Consider the following 20755-nt stretch of genomic DNA (forward strand, 5'->3'; position numbering starts at 1 on the left):
GCTTTGTCCTGGGAACCTGATTGCGGAATTGGGCCAGGTGCAACATAGCTAGGATCAAGCTTTGCAAAGGTCAGTAAGGTAAACCGTAATTATCGTGACAGGACCATCAACTTACTTTGTGATCGGAGGCTTGGAGAGTATTTATCACGGCAATAAGTCAAGGTTCACGTTAACCAGCGCAGATCTCTGCGTGCTGCTTTGCCATCCCGAAATGGCGCATGATGATAGCAGTAACAAGGTCACAGAGCGCAGAAATAGCTGCCGGAGAACTAACATCACCAAACGCACTGGCTGCTGAGAGGACGGCAAGGTAGTTCTGGAATTCCACTGGTTGCATCCATGTCATATATGGCTTCGGTGGTTGGGTGGCTCAGTATCATATCCACCTCTCTGGGTGACCGAGGATTCTGATTCGAACTTCCCCGTCGCCTTTACTGTGCAAGGTTCACCTAGACTTCGACCTTCCATCATAGGTCTTCCAAATATCGATTGATCCGCAACGTCTCCCGCGTTGTCCCAATCCGGATCTTCTTGGTCCACATCCCGTTGACTTGGGGCAGGCGATTAATTCCCGCAAGGCCATTCATGACCCCAAAAGCTTTGTTGGAATTGGCCATATTGTTGGATATGTTTGTAGTGTTGATACGGCTATTGTGCTATCTGTGGTTGCCGTTGGCAAAGGTCGCAGAATGCATCGTATCATGAAAGTCAGGTTCACGGGGCCGAATCGTGGGTCTGGAGAGGCCTTGAGATGTTGCATCGCTCGTAAGGTTCTTCCTATTGTATCAAAATAGGGGGTAAGGTGAGCTACACTGGAGCTCATAACCTGTCGATGCTCACTCTTGACCTTAAGGATATGACTCGTGGTATCTTTATCGTCTCATTACCCCGCGTAGTAATACAAGTCTCAGCGCGACGGGTCGAGTTGACGCCCACTTTGTGAGAGTCGTATCTGTACTGCATGCCAGCTGGGTGTAGTCAAGGAACGTCGAGGCTTCGGAGTCGTGGTTGGCGGGTTCGCGTCGGGAGCTTTCCCATTCTTTAGGGCTAGGTAATTGGAGCTTCTCCACCTCCTTCCCATTGTCCGCGCGACCGCACCGGCCAGTACTCACTGCGCCTGGCCAGCCTCCAACTGGGCGATCCTCTTTCGGAGGTCACTGATAGTGTTGCCCTGGGTCACTATCTCCACTCTGGCCTGCTCGAGCTTAGTGGCGATGGAGCCCCGGTTAGAGGACTTCATCGGCGTGATCTTTTGATCATCTGGTTGCATCTGGGCCTGCATCTGTGCTTTCATCTGGGCCTCCCGCATCAGGGCCTCCCGCATTTGCACCTCGAGCATCTTGATGTGTTCGATGGCACGAACCGCCTCGAGACGGTTTGCCTCTGCCTCCTCCCTGGATGCACCCAGTTGCCGACTAAGCTCGGCGGCTTTCCCATCGTCCGCGTCCTGCTGCTGGGATGCCCCTTGTTCCCTGCATGCCTTTAATTCGGCATTCAGGTCCTGGATGGTCTTATTTGCCCTCTCGATATTATTTGTGGTGATTTGGACATGTTTCTGACCATCGCTGACCTTGGACGTAAGATCCTTGATCGTCGCCTCGCGCTCCTGGATCCGGCGCTCGAAGTCCACACGCTGCTGGGCAGCGAGGGCTTCGGCGCCCTTCCTCATAAGCTCGTGGCCGACATCCTGGGGATTCGGGGCTCCCAAGCGAGCCAGTATTGGCTGGTCCTCCTCGGCGGTCGGTTCTGGCTTAGAGACTGCTGGCTGGGCTGGCTCGGCAGATACAAGTAGCTCCAGTTCCAGGTTTGTCTCCTTAAGCTCCTGGATCTGCTCCTTGAGATCCTTGACCTCTTTCACGAGATCACTTTTATCCGACTTTTCGCCGAGGACCTCAGCCTTAAGCCACATGATCTGCTCATCGAGATCCTTCACCACTGACGCCTTGGCTTTGGCGTCCTCAGTCGCCGCATGGAGCTGTTTTTGGAAAATTTCCTCGGATTTACTTAGCATCTGCTTGGCCTCATTCACGCTCGTGAGAGCTTCCTGGGAATACTGAACTCGGATCTTCTCGATCTCGCTTTGCATGCCCGCTCGAAGAGACTCAAACTCGCTGCGCAGCCTGTCTTCGGTCTGCGACTTCAGCTCCAGCTGCTCCATAAGGTACGCCTCTCGCATAAGGTACGCCTCTCGCTCAGAATTGCCGCTGGCGGAGCAATTCTCTGCCTCGAAGCTCTGTTCCTTCAACACGGCCTGGCTGACCAAGGCCTGATCCAAAGCCGGTTGTTCCAAGCGATCCTGAAGCTCTGCGACCTCGCGTTCCACGCGAAAGGTCTTCTCGGTTTGAAAGTCGAGATCGCCGTTGAGCCGGCCCACTTCGCCCTTGAGGACTTGCACTTTCCCATCCTGCTGAACCGCGGTGCTTTTCAAGTTGTTGCGGGCAACTCGAAGCTGGTAGTCTTTCTGGATGAGGGCTTGTCGGAGCGCTTCCTTTTCGTCGGACTGGCGCTTGATCACCTGTTCAGCTTCCTTGACTGTGGCCTTTTCCTTTCTGAGGGCTGATTTGCAGCTCTTAAGTGCAGAGTGCATATCCCTAAAGGTTGGCAAGGGGAGCAAGATAGAAGGCGAGGACGAGGTGGACGTGGCGGCGGCGGCGGCGGAGGATGTGTTGGTAGAGGTGGACGGGGATGTGATGGTGGGGTTTGCGGCTGGCTGGGCTGGCTCTTGGGCTTTGTTACCCTCTGTCGGGGTTGCGGGAGATGATGCGGAGGATGGTTTGTGAGATACTGGACCGCTGGACTCGGTCTCAGAGAAAAACCAGAAAGCGCCGACGAAGAGGAGAAGAAGACAGAGGGCAACGCCCGAAACGATATCGGCATGGGGTATTTCAGGGAGCATGTCGGGGTAATAATCCCTGGTGTCAAACACCACCACGCTTATGGCATCGCAGATGCCGGTGAAGCAGTGGGAGACAAAAGGGAAAACAAACACGTCCGCAGCCATGTAGGCGATGAATGTAAAACCGATCCTAATGATGGTCTTTGCAGGACAGTCGCCGGGGAAGTAGAAGTCGATGATGCCAGACACAACTCGACCCACGAGACTCTGCGAGATTGCCATTGCCAGTATCGCCTCAGCCTTGCCGATCATGGCTTTGAGATCGCCATACGATCGGACTGATAGGAGCTCTTTCAAGAGCCAGCCCGCCTTGGAGGCCACGCCGCAAGTGACCTGGGTGAGCTTGTTCGCTCCCCAGACGGCCATTGGGTAGACCGCCTCCCAGTAAAAGCCGAGGATGCCAACAATGACAACCAAGGCGAAAATCAGAGAACCTGATAGCATCAGGTCCGCGTAAGCCAGGACCTCCATGAGTCCGGGCATAGGCTCGTCGACAGGGGATCCGAAAAGAAAGATCTGTTCGCCGACGGAAGTCATTTTGACGGTGTTTTGTTTATGGTAAACAAAAAAGTAAGAAGAAAGTGTTTTGAATGGAGTGAATCTGGAAAGATTGATAGATTGTGGTGGTTTGAAAGTGTTTTGCAAGAAGTGCTGTGACACGATGGATTTGTGGGAAAAGTTGGAAGACGGATGGAGGGAAGCGAAGCAAAGGGGGGATTTTATAAAAAGAGAAACGGGAGGCTTCAGCGAGACCCTGCAAAAGAGGGTGGCTGTCAAAGTGTTATCAAGTGAGTGAATTGCTTCAAGTGTTATGGTAGCCTGGACTCATGGGGAGTGAATAAGGACCCAATGGGATGAGGTTGATATCCCAGCAGTGAATGAACCACCGCAGTAACACATCTCATTAGTGGAGCTAATAAACGGGCACCTCAATCCAACTGCGTCATTTAATTGAGCATGGAATCTGGAGGTGAATGAGCAAGTCGACCGGAAAACTCTTTTCATCCAGAAATGGAGCGGAGGACAGTGTTGGGATCCACCTCCTGAGGTCCAGAGCTCGCAATTCACCTCAAAGGTGGAAAGCACAATGAATATGCAATTGATCAGTTGATAACAGGGTAGTATCAGATAGTTCCATATGTCGAGTACTGGGAGTATCCCGCCTACAGTGAAATACAGAGTGAAGCTTATAGTTACGTGGATGGCTGGGATGGCCTGAGATGAAGTGTTAGGTACAGCAACAGTTTGGATAGACAAAACAATGTAGGTGAAGCAAAACCGTCAAATGTACGTGAATTATCAAGCGGCCTCCTGCTTCGGGGAGGGCATCAGGCACGAATAGATGGAGTAGTATTCATCAGAACAGCTACATATCTTGTAACCGGGAATTAGACTCGTGATTAAGATGCTTCACCCGCCAGCTGCTCTTAAGCTATCTTGCAGGTAAACTATCCGAGCAACAGAATCATTTTATGGTGAAAAGCAGTCATGTAAAGGCCCTACGAGCACCCAATACGCTCCACATGCTACTGTTGAACACCCTTCGGGATATCAACCCTCCTCCTCAAAGTACCTAGTCTCATGGATCTTAGACGCTCCAGGAAGCATATGTTCCATGGTATCCACAGCTTAAAAGGCAAAAATGGCGTTTGTTTTCTACACTGCCAATACCGAGCCCGATAGCCTCGCCTGCAGCCATGAAGCTGCGAAAGACACCAGCCTAATCTGCTGCGGTTCCAGTATATTAGTAAAATAGCCGAGAAATACATTAGTATATCTTGTTAAATAGATTATGACATTCAATTGAGCACAAAAAAGATGGACGGCCCAGTCGCGGGTATCTCCGGAAGGATATCGCGGTTGTAGGCAATAACTCGGATTATTTCCCATATTTTTCTGGCAACCGTAATGCACGAGAACACTCATACAGTATACAAAACTCTTCCAGTGGCCGTACTGTTCGTCAAGATGTGGTCCATGCTGTCCGTCCAGCCCCGAGTTAGGGTTGCTGTGCACGGACATCACCGAACACCAGCAAATCAGACGCGACCTTAGTATTTCCGCGATTCCGCCCATCCACGTTCTCTTTGAGACAGCCGATTAGTTACTAGGAGGCCGGAGCCGCGACAAGACGGTGTCATGATAACGATGATCTTAAGACAGGATTGGCGCTGCCGTTGTTTTGCGGGTTGAACAAGCACCTCACTAGCAGTTACATTTGCTCCTTGCTCTTTGGGGATGTCTCGGCGATTATTCTCCTCTTGCTGGCTCTTCTGTCCTCATTTGCGGATTTTGCTATTCTTGAATATTTCGATTTCGCTTCGATCATTATTGCCATCGGAATCACGATTATTGCTACGGGGATCGGAAGCACCAATGCACCAGTCGGCCTAGGAGCGGTCCATTGGTCGGCCTTGTCGAAGGAGGATATCTCACTCTCCGAATCGTTCGTTGCAGATTCGAATATCGTATTCGCCTATTCATTTGCAACCTGCCAATTCTTGTTCACGAATGAGATGCATACTCCCGAGGATTTCACCAAATCGATCTGGACGCCGGGTATCTTGGAGATCTCCATCTATACAATCACTGGAGCCACTATTTACGCTTTCATCGGCTCGGGAGTTAAACCACCTGCCCTTTTATCTGCTGGATCAACAGTATCCAAGGTTGACTTTGGCAGAGCACTTTCTGTCACATTTATCTCGGTTTCCATAAATACCATCGTGGCAGGCAGACTGATTATTGGTCGAGCGTACCGGAATAGTGTCATTCGATATGTTAACACGCCCAAGGGTTGGATCGTTTGGATTTCCCTAATCTCTTTCCTCGCCATCTTAGCTTGGATAATCGCCAAGGCAACCCCCCTTTTATCGGACTTGCTAGAGGTAGCTTCGGCTCTGTTCACCTCGGAATTTTCCTTTTACTGGCTGCCAGTGATGTGGTTCGTGCTGATCCGCAAAGGGGAATAGTGATCCAGGAAGAACTTGCTCCTCCCGATTGTCAACCTGTTAGTATTTCTGTTCGGCCTGATGGTCCTGGCGGATGGTCTGTATTCTACCATTGTGGATATTGTACGCAGCCTTTCTATAACTCCTTTGGCTCCTGTTCCGCCTGGGCCTGGAAGTTTGCTGACAAAAGTCCAGCGAACCAACTAGCCACAGGAAGTTTCCGGGAGGCATTTTCCTGCGCTCCGCTATGATTCCCGGTGTACATAGAACGGTAGGACAAAGCATTGGGATGGTACTGGGGCCAGTTCAGTCCCGACACTTTAACTGGTGGCCGCATAATGGAAGACTCGGCACAGTGCAAAGAACATCGGCGAGTCAAAGTTCATTCGGGCCATATCTACAATATGCTCGGGTTTACCGAAAGCTTCTCTTGGGTCTTCAAGGCCGATCAGGGCAGTTTTTGCTCACTGGACGCTTCGGCCGGTGGGAGAACCCGTCGGAAAATACCCGTGGAAGAGTAAGACACGGTACTCGGTAGTGGACCTTAGTGTGCATACTTTGAAGAAGAGTCAAGCGTTCAATATACGTACTCCGTAGTACGTACTACTACTATGTGGATCTGGTGAAGAATTGCGAACGGGGGCGGAAAGCCATCCGGCCCCAGGGTGGCCCGTGTGATTGTGTCCATCTGCCTGAAACCGACGGGACACTAGGTGCAGCTTAATCGACGATCGTACTTACACGAGACAACGGGGACGTATACCTGGCTCGGCATACTTCAGCATGCTGACCCTGGATTTCCGGGCCTGAATGTTCAAGAACGAGAACCACAGAAAAGGATTCCTCGCAGTGGCGGTCGATCTAGAGTGGAAAGTCAAAGCGCTAGCGGAAAACTTTGAGATAAAAAAAAAACCCAACTTCGTCAACGAAACGGCACTAAATGACCCTGGACTCTGGCGCGCTAACCTGATAGGGAGTAGCGGATCATATAATGGTATTATATTGGTGGGCTCTCAGCCTTAGGTAAGAGGGATCCACAATCCTGCTGCCTCAGGCGCCAAATTGCCCCTTTGCTGGTGATGTTCTCGATGATTTGGAGACTCCTGCACCCTCAGCTGCGACAGATCTGGTGCGTGCATGAGCAAGGGGACTCAGAATCAGCAGTTCCCAAGTCAGGACTCTCCCACAATAATACTTCGAAGTCGTATTTCTAACCTCAATTGATCCTTCATCCCTCGCCGTTTGCACACTCGAATTTCCAACCGACTTTCGATCCACACGTCATTCGCCGGCCTTCCTCGTGCTGCAGGAATTACGCCACTAGTTTAGCCTCACCTCCCGAAGCTCTTGGCGGCCAAGCTCCAGAATGTCCCTCTAATCCTCCCCTTCTCTTCTTTTTTTCCTTTGCCCTTCTTCTGCTCCCCAGGTAATGGCCATATCTGCCAATCGCTCCTTGGCCATCCGGCCCATCGCTTTGGGCCTGGGCAAACTGTTTATGCTTTGCTTTTCGCAACTTTCACTCGTTTCTGCTGCTCCCACTTCCCACTCTTTTGCTCCTCGGGGCCATTCAGAAGTTAAACCACTATCGACGGAGGATGCCAGTCTATGGCTGTATCTAGGGGTTGCCGCTGCCCTCGTGCTGACGGGTGGTGCATTCGCTGGGTTAACAATTGCTTTGATGGGCCAGGTACGCAGTATACTGCTCTCGCGATATTCACTCTCTGGGAACACCCGTGGCTAATTCTCCGGTCTTTACCGATAACCTGCAGGATGAAGTATACCTTCAAGTCATTCAAACATCAGGCGATAGCCCCTCCGAACGCAAAAGTGCTGCCAGTGTTCTGCGGTTATTAAAGCGCGGCAAGCACTGGGTGCTGGTGACCTTGTTGCTCAGTAATGTTATCACGAACGAAACTCTCCCTATTATCCTTGACCGATCGCTCGGCGGAGGCTGGCCAGCTGTTTTGGGCAGTACAGTGTTGATTGGTAAATAAGACCCCTTGTTCGTGCATCATTGTGTTCTAATGGGTTTGTGAACGTTCCTAGTCATCTTCGGTGAAATCGTTCCTCAATCAATATGCGTTCGATACGGTCTTCCTATCGGTGCCTGGATGGCTCCCTGTGTCTTGGCCCTGATGTATGTCATGGCTCCTGTTGCCTGGCCTATTGCCAAACTGCTCGACCGATTGCTAGGCGAGGACCACGGAACTACCTACAAGAAGGCGGGTCTGAAGACTCTCGTAACCCTTCACAAGACACTGGGCGAGGCCGGCGAACAACTGAACTCCGACGAGGTCACTATCATCAGCGCCGTTTTGGACCTCAAGGAGAAGTCTGTCGGCACCATCATGACCCCAATGGATGATGTTTTTACCATGTCCGCGGATACCATTCTAGACGAACAAACCATGGACCTCATTTTATCCCAAGGATATTCCCGAATTCCTATTCACGCCCCGGAAAATCCAAGGAACTTCATCGGCATGCTTCTAGTCAAGATGCTCATTACATATGATCCCGAGGATTGCAAACCCGTCAGCCATTTTTCCTTGGCGACATTACCGGAAACCCGTCCCGAGACGAGCTGTTTAGATATCGTCAACTTTTTCCAAGAAGGAAAGTCACATATGGTTCTTGTCTCGGAATTTCCTGGTGAGGATCGTGGTGCTTTGGGGGTTGTCACCCTCGAAGATGTCATCGAGGAGCTAATCGGAGAGTACGTAACTGAAACCATAAGAGTGTTACAGGCCCAAACTGACTTCGTTTTGTAGGGAAATTATTGACGAATCGGATGTCTTCGTGGATGTCCACAAGGCAATCCGGCGTATGGCCCCTGCGCCTTACTCCCGGGTCCCGAAGGGTCGTTTCGTAGAGGAACCTCCCGCCATTCCTGTTCAAGGACCATTGGTGGACATTGGCGGTGATTCTCCAGCCACCACTGGGCACACTGTGAGCCGCCGCCGAAGCTCTGTGGAAGCACCTCTCGCACGCTACCAACTCCGCCGGTCACTGGGAGATAAAGAGAGGAATTCAACTGATGGTCTTGTCACCCGCCTGGGATCGACGGACGATATTCGTGAACACCTTAAGCACCTTGGTCCGTCAAACCTGGCTAGCCGACCCCGCCAAACGCGTTATCAAAACGTGAAGATTAAACGCGGAAGCACATCTCCGTCCCGTTCGGGCCAGACCGATATCGATTCTGGCACTGATTCGCATACCCGTCGTCAACCCACCTCTTTTCCCACTGCATCCGAGCCAACTTTGACTTCTGGCGGATTAAACCCAAGAGACGGTGCCCACGCTCTACTAATGAGTAGCACCGGTCGCTCTTCTTCCGAGTCCCCCGCAAAGAGTGCCCCCCCTGTATCAATTCCCGAACAGGTTAACGAGGAACAAGAGAGCGCGCCACAATCTGCACATAGCCGACACGCTGGATCTGGAGACTCCCCGGATGGAGATCAAACCTATAGCCAGAGCTACGTTCACCGAGGGCCCGCTCGGAGTGGCAGCATCACAGAACACATAGTCGACGTCAATGGTATCCGGAAGGTTGTTCTACACACTACGAGCAGTAACAGCTCTTCAGATGCCGAGGCCTCTAGGGCCAAGTTCCCAGTACGCCAGGGGAGCGATGTCGTCGACTTGAACGAAACAGACGGTGATCATACAGAGCAATCCAAGAAGAAGCGACGTCGTCGAAAGCATAAAAAGAGCCGCGAGACCAACGGTGGGGAAGCAACACCCCTATTGCCCTGACCCAGGTTATTACGTATTCAGTCTTCCTATTCCCTGCTCTGCCGGTCAGAAAACTACTTTTCTTGTCCCAGCGTTTACGCAAAATTTCAGTACCACTGACGAGCACGCAAAGTATCCCTATTGGGCTTTCGATAGCTGTGCATCGAGAGCCGTGCCTTCGTCGATGGTATGACTTGTTTGTTGACTGCACATTATTATTATATATTATTATTATATTATTTGGTTCCGCCCCAATCTAGATCCGGCGATTACATGTCTTTTTTTTCGATTCGTTGACTCTGCGCCGGTTCACGTTTCTGCCCATTTGTCCACCATTCCATACATATTATATACAACCAATCATACCATATTCCCTTTTCTTGAATTTTGGGTACACAATGCACCTTCGTAGAATTTGAACTGGTCTATATGTGGCCAGGGGTCTAGATAAGCCCCAGCTCCCGCGCTGCCGTATTGAGAAGTATGTCGTCTACATGAAGTGTTGGTTACAAACTTAAGAATCGTTGATGGGACAAGGTGGGCGGTTAATATATTCATCGACGGCAACTATATAACCTTGGTCTAACCATTTACTCTGTAGTTATGATCATGGACACCTCCATAAGATCCAACTTCATCAATTCGTCAAAACTTGTTTTTTAAAATGCAATGCAACCTTCCCCGAAACCACTCCAGCAACAACAACACCACCACTCCGCCAAATGCGAAATCACTGTAGCAAGGGATCCTATTGCCGTCGTTAGTTAAGTTCGCAATAGGAAGGGAATAGTGGAGGCTTACTCTGAAGTGCTTCTGGCTGTTAGCAGCGCGGTTGACACGTGCCGTATACCGCTGTTCTTGGCGGATGGCACGAGTGCGCTCCTTGCGCTCGCTCTCGACGACATTGCGCTTATCGATGTCTGTGACCCCGATCATGCCAGTTCCGCCATTGGCGCGGGTAACAACGGCGCGGTTAGCATTGCGGCCGCGGGGCTTCTCTTCCTCCTCGATCTCGCCGTTTTCAATGGCGAGCTGGCGAGCGTATCGCTCGTCGGCGGTGGGGTAGTTGTGCAGGTTCTGGCGGTAGTAACGGGCGAGAGAGCGGTGACCGGCGGTTCGGCCAGATGGAAGGTGAAGTTCGTATTCGGTCCTGTACGCGGCGGGTGTGTTCTTTGCGTAACCTCCGTCTTCATCCTCGTCAACGGACGATGCGTCTGTTTCCCAGCCTTCGTCTTCGGCATCTGAGACTTCTACCTTGACGCCTCCGTCAACCATCTCGACGGACTCGTCGTCGTTCTCATCATCTGAATAGGTGCTTCGGAAGTCGTAGAATTGACCAATCTCGATCTGTTCCGCTTCGCTCTCGAAGGCTATCATGCAGTGGCCCTTGTCTTTCATATGCGTCTTGGCACCGGCGGGGTTGTTTCGGATGACGTGACAGTAGATACACTCATTGTTCTCGTTGATTTTCCGGTAGAGATAATGGATGAGGCCTTCTAGGTTTGCAAGATATGACCGTTCAGGAATGAACATGCCGTGACTCTTGAGCATGTGGTCGGTATTCTCTTCAAGGTTCTCTGACTCGTTGTTGCAGAATAGACAGTGAGCAGATGAGTAGGGATCCGCATCGGGCACTTCCTCATCCTCATCACCCTCTTCAATCGTCGTTTCCTTAAGACCCTCCGTCACATTGGCCACATCAGCCTCGCCATCGCGGGGCTTGTTGATAGGCTCTCCCAGGGAGAACGTCGAACTCATAACCGAGGCAGCATCTTCGGTATTGTCCTTGCCTAGTCGCGCTTCACGAGCCTTGTGTTTCGAGCTCTTCACATGGTTCTGGTAGGAGTTTTCGCTGAAGAACGCCTTCTGGCAAGCGGCGCATGTTTTCTCAAAAGAGGCCTTGGCGGCGGCGGCGTTGGAGGTGGCCTTGGCAGCAAGAACCTTTTCGTTGAAAATTTCCTGGGAAACTGGAGGTAGAGAGGCAACTCGACGTTTCATGTTATACAGACTAGTCGAGCAAAAAGTTAATACATTCCTTAGGTATTGCAAGTGGAATAGGTTGGGCCGATAACATACTGCCAATCTGTGCGCATATGGTCGCGCTGGCCATCGCTGCTGCGAAATGCAACGAAGCAAGTGTTGCAGGTGTATGGTAGGTTTTCCGCCATGGTTTCAGCAATCGTTAATTTCGCTGTTGAATGAATGGAGCGTTATATGGGTAGATCTTGGTGATCGAGGCGGGGTGTGTGGGAAGGCGAGAAAATATTTATCGGCTGCGCTCACAACAGAGCGGGACAGATAAGAGTGGATGGAGACGATAACAGCAGATAAGTGGGATCCCACCTGTCTTTAAGACGTGACGTTCGTGCTTCGGCTCTAAATACTCGCCACAAAAAAGAAGAGGTTCTTAATAATTTGAGTCACAGAAACAACTGAATCATGATCGATAATCAACTTCTGGTTCCGCACAAATGCTCGGCCTTACTCCTTTGGGATAGTATGACGTTCGCCCCTCACTCTAGCGCTAGTCTTTTTGCAGCCTAGACCCAGAACTCCGCTGACTCAGTCAGATCACGGGACTCGGCATCTTGGCGGCGCCGGGGCTGTTCCCCATCATCACCAGGCGCAGAGGTGCTGCTGCCCCGTATTCTGTCCCGTATTATTCTATGCACCATTTCATTATCAATAGCTATTCATTCATTAGATTCTGTGCTGGCCATAACTTTCATTGTTGAGCGGCAACTCTTTTCTCTATTTACATTCCTGATATATACCCCTTGAGTTATGCTATTCATTGCGCAAATATGACTAGGCTCCGCGGCCCGTCTGTAAGCTCTTGCGAGAGCTCGCGTGGCGGTAATGGTATGGACCGCTCCCACTGCCACAGGTCCAAATTGCCTCCGAACGCACCAGATATTATCTTGCAAAATACTGTCGATGTTTCCGATCCTGCCCAGGTGTTATTGTGGTATCGCGATGAACGCCGGCGGCAGTTCAACATTTTGGTGAGAAGGTGAGTACATGCGCATCTATGTATCAGGAGACGTGATTGATGAATAGGGTCTAATTTGGGCCAACTTTAGGTACAAAAACCAACTACTCCACGGGTGTCGAGATCCGAATTGTCAAACCCCAACCTGTGCCAGCTATCAGAAGAGAGTATCAGAAGGGCCATATCGACGTTATACCGAGCTGAGCGCGCGGACACTGGCTTGCTACTTAGCGAGTTTAGACAATGCGGAAACGGGTCTCTGTCGTAATCCTCCTCGTGTGCACTCCGAGTTATCTTCCCAAGATTCAACACGCCGGTCGAAACGTCGAACCCCTACACACTCCGCTCAAAGCCCGGCGCGACCCGAATCCGCAGCATCGGTCGAGAAGGCCAGCAGAACCCGCCCATCAACCTCATCAACGGATAATACAGCAAATGTCAACTCGACGACACAGCCTCTGGAAGATGGCCTTGTGCGCAGCTCGTCCCCGATGCGCGGCTCCCGGAAACATATGGTTATGGTGCCGGGCCCTAGCAACCCGGCGACTGAGCGAATGAAGGACCCAAAATCATTTACCCAAAATTTATTTGATACTCTTTCGTTGCGAATGATCGAGTGGCTTCCTCTTCGCCGGTCTCCTGGCTCGTTTGACCTTGATCAAGCGCGCCCTCATTACCGAGAAGCCCCTCGATCTCCCAATTCAGATACCTGCCAAGCGCACTTGGATTCGGATAAAGACCAACCGTATTTTAAGGAACGACCATATCAAGCTAACGCGGGCAGCAACCCGCAAACTCCTTCGTCACGCAACACTGGGTCTCAAACAACGGCAGTGGAGCTGAAGCAATTCAAACGATTATCCCTAACAGAGACTGAACTACGACGTTCAAATTCAAAATCAAGTTTGGATGAGAAACCCCTCCCCGATTTGAAACCCGCCAGGAAGCTTTCCGTTAGTGCGCATGCAAATGCAAACGCGGACGAATTTGTCAATATTCCTTCGCCGCCGGCGCTCAGACACCGTCCACAAAAACATCGTGGAAGAACATCTGATGCAAACAATACTCGCTTGTATGAGAAGGCGAAGAAAGAGAGGCGAGTGTCTTGGGATGGAGCGAAGTTCCTGAATGATGTTCAATCACAACATCAGCCGGATCCTACTCCTAGCCCCAAGAACGAGGACTCTCCAAAGGCCCAGCCACCCAAAGACCAACGCCGCCACCACGACGGACCACAACTGGCGCTGGATATTACGACCATTCAGTCACTCAGCCATCTTAACGATGAAATCATTGATGGTTTAAAACAGATGCTCATAATTTCTGAGGACGAAGCGGAAAAGTGGAGAGAGGAGCTGACGTTTATGGAAACTAGCGGCAGCTACGAAGATTCTGAATGGCGAGTTGCAACGTCCCGGCAATACGCAGTATTCACGTTCATCACTCAAAGTGTTTTTTATGCGCTGGGGAGTAGCAGGCAACTTTTGCGCTCATTTCGAAAGGACACGGCTCGTCCGCATGATTCCAACGAGGACTCACAGCTCAATCTTCACCAGTTGCAACCCTCATTACGCAAACTCTTTTCTATTTGCCCTAAAGATATTGTTTTCCACAGTCTGTGGAATGCTTTGGAGGCGTTGTTTGTCCCACCTAAAGAGCTTTCTGCATCAGCAAGGAATTCCCGACGCTCCTCTTACAACTCCAACCCTACTACTCCTGTTTCTGCTCCAATAATAATTCGCCGATCATCCGAAACTGCCAGTCACCAGTATATCACTGATGCTAATGCTGCAGATGTTGCAACGGTGGTCTTGTTTGCCTTAGCCAGCTCACTACCAGAAATAGACAATTCTACATGGAGTTGTATGGTTTTAATGCGATCTACTGGGTGCGTCGCTATGGGCGCGGCTATGGAAATGTTTCGCCTGGACGACGCCCGAGTGGTTGTTGAAACCACAGATGTTCTGGAACACGAATTGGCCCTTCGATTAGTTGATCGTTTAGTGCGTGGCCTTACCGCGCGGTTAGCCTTCCATGAGATATCCAAAACTCGATCCGCATATAGTCAGCAGTCTTCGAAACGCAAAAGCAACGTTTTGGACACTTTCGTCGAAATCCTCGGCCAACACTCCGATCTCGTGGCCCAGTCTAGGAATGGCAAGGGTTCGAACTCTCACGCACCTAGTGCGCCGGCGATAATCAACGAGTGGCTACGTACTCTTTTCATGAAATCCTGGGATGGGAACCCTGAGATATCCAGAAGCAGTTCAGAAGGAGGTGTCGTGCAGATATTGTCCGTTCTTTATCGAGAAAGAAACCGCCTTGGTCTTACACCAGAGGACTTCCACACTCACTTCCTCGCTGAGCGCCTGGATCCTCTCGAGATGCCTGTGGAATGGATAGCGCGAGTGTCAAGTAACAAAACTTTACACCTTTTGTCTTACCCGTTTTTATTCCCCCCTTCCTCACTCGTCATATACTTTCGTGCTCTCAACTATTCCGCCATGTCCAAATTCTATGAAGCGGCTATGACTACGACAAGACATGTGAGCCAGACTGCTCTCGGAGCTATCGAGATCCAAGATGATATTGGCCTTCTTGCTCGCATGCGAACATCAATGACGACTTATCTTGTGCTTGTCATTCGACGGGATAACATACTCACAGACGCTTTGAATCAACTTTGGCGGCGTGAAAGGCGAGAGCTCATGCGGCCTTTAAAGGTCCAAATGGGTATGGATGAAGGAGAAGAAGGGCTTGATCACGGTGGCGTTCAACAAGAATTTTTTCGGTTGCTGATGGCGGAGGCTCTTAGCCCATCGTACGGCATGTTCACCACGGACGCCCGAACTCGCCTCTCATGGTTTCAGCCATGCTCGTTGGAGCCCCTTTACAAATTCGAGCTTCTCGGATTATTGATGTCGCTTGCCATTTATAATGGTTTGACGCTCCCAGTGAATTTTCCGACTGCATTTTATCGAAAGCTACTGGGGCTGAAACTAAAACAACTAGACCATATTCGTGATGGGTGGCCGGAGCTGACCAGAGGACTGGAAGAACTCCTTCGTTGGAACCAAGGCGATGTCGGTGATATTTTCATGAGAACGTATGAGTTTAGCTTTGAGGCATTCGGCCGTGTTGAGACAGTTGATATGGAGAAAGTTCGCAGGGATGCTCCGTGGCATCTTTCGGTTGCACCTCCACAATCTGGTCGCTCAGTACGGTACTCACCGTCATGGTCGGATGTCCGCCGTTATACCGACCAGGCTAGCCTGAGTCCGCCGTCATCGATGGCTGCTGAAACTGCTGATTCATATGATGACGCTGCAAAATTTGCGGCGAGCCTGCCTCCATTACCTTCACCTACGCCTCCAGCCGACGAAGCTGCTTTGGTGACCAACGACAATAGGAACCAGTTTGTAAAGGATTATATCTTTTGGCTAACCGACAAGTCTATCCGTCCACAATTCGAGGCCTTTGCGAAGGGCTTTTATACCTGCCTTGACCGCCAGTCCTTGTCTATATTCACGCCAGAGGCGCTGAAGACTGTGGTCGAGGGCATCCAGGAGATTGACATGGCACAGTTGAAACGCCATGCCCGATACGAAGGCGGCTTTAGTGCGAGCCACCGGGTGATACGAGACTTCTGGGATATTGTTGAAGAGTTCTCTGCTGAGAAAAAGGCGCAGCTGTTGGAGTTCGTCACTGCGAGTGACAGAGTGCCGGTCAATGGGATTTCGAGCATCATGTTCGTGATCCAGAAGAACGGCGTAGGTGATGCTGTAAGTTGAACCTGGAAAACATGTGACTGGGCCTTACTAACATTAGTTCTAGCGGCTCCCGACCAGTTTGACGTGCTTTGGACGACTCCTGCTGCCAGAGTACTCATCGAAAAGCATGCTGGAGGAGAAGCTCAACAAGGCATTGGAGAATGCCCAGGGATTCGGCGTTGCGTGAGGGATTGGCGCCGTGGATCGGAATGGATGGTTCTCCCGTGCCTATATCCTTTATTATATGTATATAACTACGTAGTTTAATTATCAGCGGTAGACGATATACAAGTTCTCGCCCCTTGAGACCCTGGTGCTCTGATACCGCCAAGATAGACGGTCGTTGGCGGCCCCCCCGGGAATCTCCATTTTTCTCTCCACCAACGAAGGCTCCAGTTTTGGCCACACGGTGAGCTTTTCATCTGAAGCAGGGTCCCCATTGACTCATCTCTCATCTCTCACTCTTTCAATCATTCTTTGTCTTCTTTCTTTCCTATATTCTTCCCTCGCTCCATCATTTCGCTAAGAATTGCTATCGTCATTCTCTGCCCCGCTACCCCGCCTCCTATCGTTAAAAGATGGCCCCTATCATCCACTGCGTTCGCCACGCCCAGGTACGCCCCCAAAACCGCGATAACTTTCACATGGCCCTCCTTAACCAAGTATTTTCAGGGCGTCCACAATCTTTGCACTGAAAACCACGTTATCCCCGATCCCCAGCTCACCGACCTCGGAATCGAACAATGCCAGAAACTCCGCGACAGCTTCCCCCGCCATGATCAGATCGACCTCGTAGTTGCCTCCCCGCTCCGTCGCACGATATACACGGCCCTGCAGAGCTTCGAGCCTGTCTTCAAAGCAAACCCCAACATGAAACTGATTCTGCTACCGGATATCCAAGAAACGAGCGACGTCCCGTGCGATACCGGCTCAGACCCGGAGGTGCTGCGCAAGGAAATCGAGGAGAAGGGACTACCAGTCGATGCGAGCTTGGTGACTGATGGATGGAATGTTAAGGTACGGCCTTTTTTATATTTTTTTTTGGGGGGGAAACTTTGTGTACCCCTCTGTTCCCTGGTTCCCCATTCTCGCACCCAATACAATATAAGGTTCATGGGAAGGTTCGTGGCTAATTGGATCTCGCTGGATTACTTAGACCGGTCGCTACGCACCCACCAATGCTGCAGTCGGTGGGCGTGCGCGCGCAGCTCGACGCTGGCTCAAGGCTAGACCGGAGAAGGAGATCGCGATGGTTTCGCACGGTGGTGTTCTACACTATTTCACTGAGGATTGGGAGGACAGCAGCCAGTTCCAGGGTTAGTCTATCTGTGATGCGGAATTAAGGTACTTACTTGGCGGTGGAGTTCTAACTTTCTTGTTACTTTCAGGAACCGGCTGGGTCAACACAGAATACCGCACATACACCTACTCGGACAAGATTGATCTCGACGATCTAGAAGACGAGAAGCTCGATTCGGATAATGCTACCTTAGTTGAGACTCTTGAATCGCGACAGCGCCGCGGCAAGCAGGGTCCCATGGCTGAGCGACAGAAGCAGAAGGAGCTCTACAAAAGGGGTGTAGATGGGTGGAATGCCCAAGGGCTGCAGCTTAGTACCGCCGAGCGGGAGGCAGCCAAGGTGCCGGCTGGTAAGGAGGTCGATGGGGTTCGTGTATAGATTTCTAGACCCGATTGGATTTGGATTTGGATTTGTCTGCTTTGAAAGCGGCTTGGACATAGAGTATACCTTATAGAACAAGGATTTCCTAGAGTTAAACCTAAACAAACTGCTTTTTTTCATTGAAGACTGTTGCCATGGTGCAAAACTCCTGTGAATGTACATAGGAAAGTTTGGCAGAATAATAGTGACAGTGGAGTATTTTGATGGACATGTACCGTCATTTAGGGGTTCTTTGATACCTTACGGACAGGGCTACATGTAGTTGTAGGGCAGGGTGAGCCAAGTATAATTATCGTGCACTACAAGGTAATTGATTACGAGTCATGAAAAGAAAATAAGTGAGAGTTGATTTGATTTTGCTTTACGGGCAGAATGAACAAAAAAAAAATCCTTTCTGTCTTTGATCCAGCCTGATTCTTCGTTCTCCAAGCCCATGCTTACTATACACCACTCAGGGCTTCACCAAACTCCACGTTTTCACGCCCACTACCCACATCCAACAAATTTGCTAATTGTTGCGGAGGATAGACCTGCTTTTTCGGTGGCATAATGCATATGGAATAATACAGCGATCAATCTTCATCACCCACAACCGCAAACAAATCGTCCTCTATAATCTTAAAGATACCCTCGCAAACCTTGTCACTCCCGGCCATAACCCCCTTCGACACTTGGTCATCAGGGCCCAGACCACAGAAAAACTTCTCCGCATTTTTGTCCACCGTGAAATTCCAACCGTGTGTCGCATTAGGCCTGACCTCGAGATGCACCCGCGCGCCCTTGGCTCTGGCGCGCACAACAAAGGTCTGAACATCATGCAGAAGCACATCATGCTCGCCAACATTGACCCAGGTGAACGGCGGCAATATCGTGTCCCAGGCATGCTCTCTTCCAGGTTCCCACGGGTTGATAAGATCCTCAAGGTTCAATGCTTCCACACGGCCTCGTTCTCCGATAACTGCTTCAACGCAACGATCAAGAAGCCGTTTGCTGAGCACGTCCTTGTGTCGGTTGCTTTCGAACGTAGGCGAATTGTTTGTAAGATTGACCCAGGGATACATTAACAACGCTCCTTTTGGCCTTTGAATGCCCTCCCTATGCAGAGCAATCAAACAAGAAAGAACCAAATGCCCACCGGCTGAGTCTCCTGCCAAGATGATTTTATCTGGAGGTATCGCCTGAGTTTCCACAAGATGGCGATATGCTGCAACGGCCTCCTCTTGCTGGCGGGGAAACGTGGCTGCCGGTGCCAGTGTGTACTCAACGGAGAATATACTCATTGAAAGACCACGGGCGCCTGCAATTTCGGCGACACGAAGGAGACTCACGGCGGGGCTCAAAGGGTCACCAAAGCAATAACCACCTCCATGGAACCAAACAAGCACGATATCACTTTCTACCTCCAATTGGGACTTTCCCGGCGGCCCTTTGCAGATCCAGTATCCCTTCAATGAATCGCTGGATGATTTAATGCATAGCTCGGGCTGAAAAGGCCCGAAGCGATTGGATTTCAAGATGAACTCGAGCGATTGGGGCTTCAGATAATGGCTTGCTGATTCGAATGGAAGAATAGAGGAAACACTGGCCAGTCGATATTAGGAAATGCGTCAGTATGCGGTGGAGTAGACGTACCCTCTGGAAAACGAACGATGAAGGTCTTCGGCGCAGGAAATCCGGGGTTCCTGTGGCTCTGTAGCAAGTTTGCGAGCTCTGCGCAGCATCACCGAGAAAAAGATCACGGGTGCAGCAACTGTAGCCACCCCCAGAGAGACAAGAGTGTTGCTGGCTGGCATGTTGTCTGTGAGCCTATGACACTCGGTGTAGACGCTCAGTTCACAAGAAAGAATGGAGTGTGCTGGTGCTACGTAAGAAATGGGATCCTACCAGGTGTTTTCTATCAATTTACCACCGCAGCGCATTTGGCAGGTACAACTTTCAGGGCAAGCAGGACTTCCAGATCCAGAACAGATAGCTCCTTCCTGCTGCAGATGTACTGGCTAACCACCTGCTTGCGTTAGACATAACATCACCAATCCATATGTCACGCCATTGTATGGCACCCTCAAGACATATAAAGCAGGAGATGAGTCTATGCGTCACCTTCAACACAGGCCGAACCATGTCATATCTGCGGATAATATGAAGGGAGAGCATTAAGGACTACTACAAAGGTAAAACTAGACAGTACTGCATAGTAGCACATCAGACTACTATAAGCATGCATCAATATTTCACAATAAGACCTGGGATAATCGCCTCATCCGGCAACTGCTAACGAGTTCATATTAAACAGCGATGATGTAGCGTTTGGATGAAATGCCGGAGAAAGGCACATTACCTGGGTCACATACCGGGTGTTAGTTAGTATAGCAGTAGCGGGCGTAAAAGTAACTACATGGCTAACCCAGACACACTGCGTGCTGTGTAGTAAAAAGATGAAACACGGCAGGAGAGTCATCAAGTTTCGAACCACAAGTGCGAGTGTGCTGAACTTAAAATAGGATAGGAAGGGAGGCAAGAACTTGAAAAAAAGACATTATCCTGCCCTCCCGCCCAACGGTCCAATCTAGTCCGAACGGGGGCAACCCCTGGACTAAACTGGCCCGCTACACTAGAACTACTTCACACTTGGTTGTAACGGACAGGTAAAGTGTCAGTGTCCCCGGTGGCTTTCCTGAAGCACAAGGTCCTGTATTTGAAGCCTCAGCACTAAAGTACCGAGTATGA

At 50.6% G+C, this 20755-nt stretch overlaps 6 protein-coding genes across 6 annotated transcripts; 3 read left to right on the forward strand and 3 right to left on the reverse strand.

Moving 5' to 3' along the window:
- Positions 1 to 1108: 1108 nt before the first annotated feature.
- APUU_21203A (uncharacterized protein) lies at positions 1109 to 3433 on the reverse strand (the record flags this gene model as incomplete). Its single annotated transcript, XM_041699928.1, has 1 exon — positions 1109 to 3433. The coding sequence occupies one exon, from the start codon at positions 3431 to 3433 to the stop codon at positions 1109 to 1111; it is 2325 nt and encodes a 774-aa protein (XP_041552965.1).
- Positions 3434 to 7276: 3843 nt separating this feature from the next.
- Positions 7277 to 9606, forward strand: APUU_21204S (putative DUF21 and CBS domain protein (Mam3); the record flags this gene model as incomplete). The annotated part of the gene is made up of 4 exons (XM_041699931.1): positions 7277 to 7534; positions 7617 to 7833; positions 7894 to 8563; positions 8619 to 9606. 4 exons carry the CDS (start codon positions 7277 to 7279, stop codon positions 9604 to 9606), a joined length of 2133 nt encoding a protein of 710 aa, XP_041552966.1.
- A 709-nt stretch (positions 9607 to 10315) lies between these two features.
- Positions 10316 to 11753, reverse strand: APUU_21205A (putative C2H2 finger domain protein; the record flags this gene model as incomplete). Its single annotated transcript, XM_041699932.1, has 3 exons — positions 10316 to 10333; positions 10387 to 11593; positions 11662 to 11753. The coding sequence occupies 3 exons, from the start codon at positions 11751 to 11753 to the stop codon at positions 10316 to 10318; spliced, it is 1317 nt and encodes a 438-aa protein (XP_041552967.1).
- A 636-nt stretch (positions 11754 to 12389) lies between these two features.
- Positions 12390 to 16534, forward strand: APUU_21206S (HECT domain protein; the record flags this gene model as incomplete). Its single annotated transcript, XM_041699933.1, has 3 exons — positions 12390 to 12598; positions 12669 to 16359; positions 16412 to 16534. The coding sequence occupies 3 exons, from the start codon at positions 12390 to 12392 to the stop codon at positions 16532 to 16534; spliced, it is 4023 nt and encodes a 1340-aa protein (XP_041552968.1).
- A 391-nt stretch (positions 16535 to 16925) lies between these two features.
- APUU_21207S (uncharacterized protein) lies at positions 16926 to 18025 on the forward strand (the record flags this gene model as incomplete). Its single annotated transcript, XM_041699934.1, has 4 exons — positions 16926 to 16961; positions 17020 to 17364; positions 17504 to 17663; positions 17736 to 18025. The coding sequence occupies 4 exons, from the start codon at positions 16926 to 16928 to the stop codon at positions 18023 to 18025; spliced, it is 831 nt and encodes a 276-aa protein (XP_041552969.1).
- Positions 18026 to 18600: 575 nt separating this feature from the next.
- On the reverse strand, positions 18601 to 19821 carry APUU_21208A (alpha/beta hydrolase; the record flags this gene model as incomplete). The annotated part of the gene is made up of 2 exons (XM_041699935.1): positions 18601 to 19609; positions 19661 to 19821. 2 exons carry the CDS (start codon positions 19819 to 19821, stop codon positions 18601 to 18603), a joined length of 1170 nt encoding a protein of 389 aa, XP_041552970.1.
- Between the last annotated feature and the right edge of the window lie 934 nt (positions 19822 to 20755).

The sequence above is a fragment of the Aspergillus puulaauensis genome, chromosome 2 (genome assembly GCF_016861865.1).
Source record: "Aspergillus puulaauensis MK2 DNA, chromosome 2, nearly complete sequence".
NCBI classification, from domain to species: Eukaryota; Fungi; Ascomycota; class Eurotiomycetes; order Eurotiales; family Aspergillaceae; genus Aspergillus; species Aspergillus puulaauensis.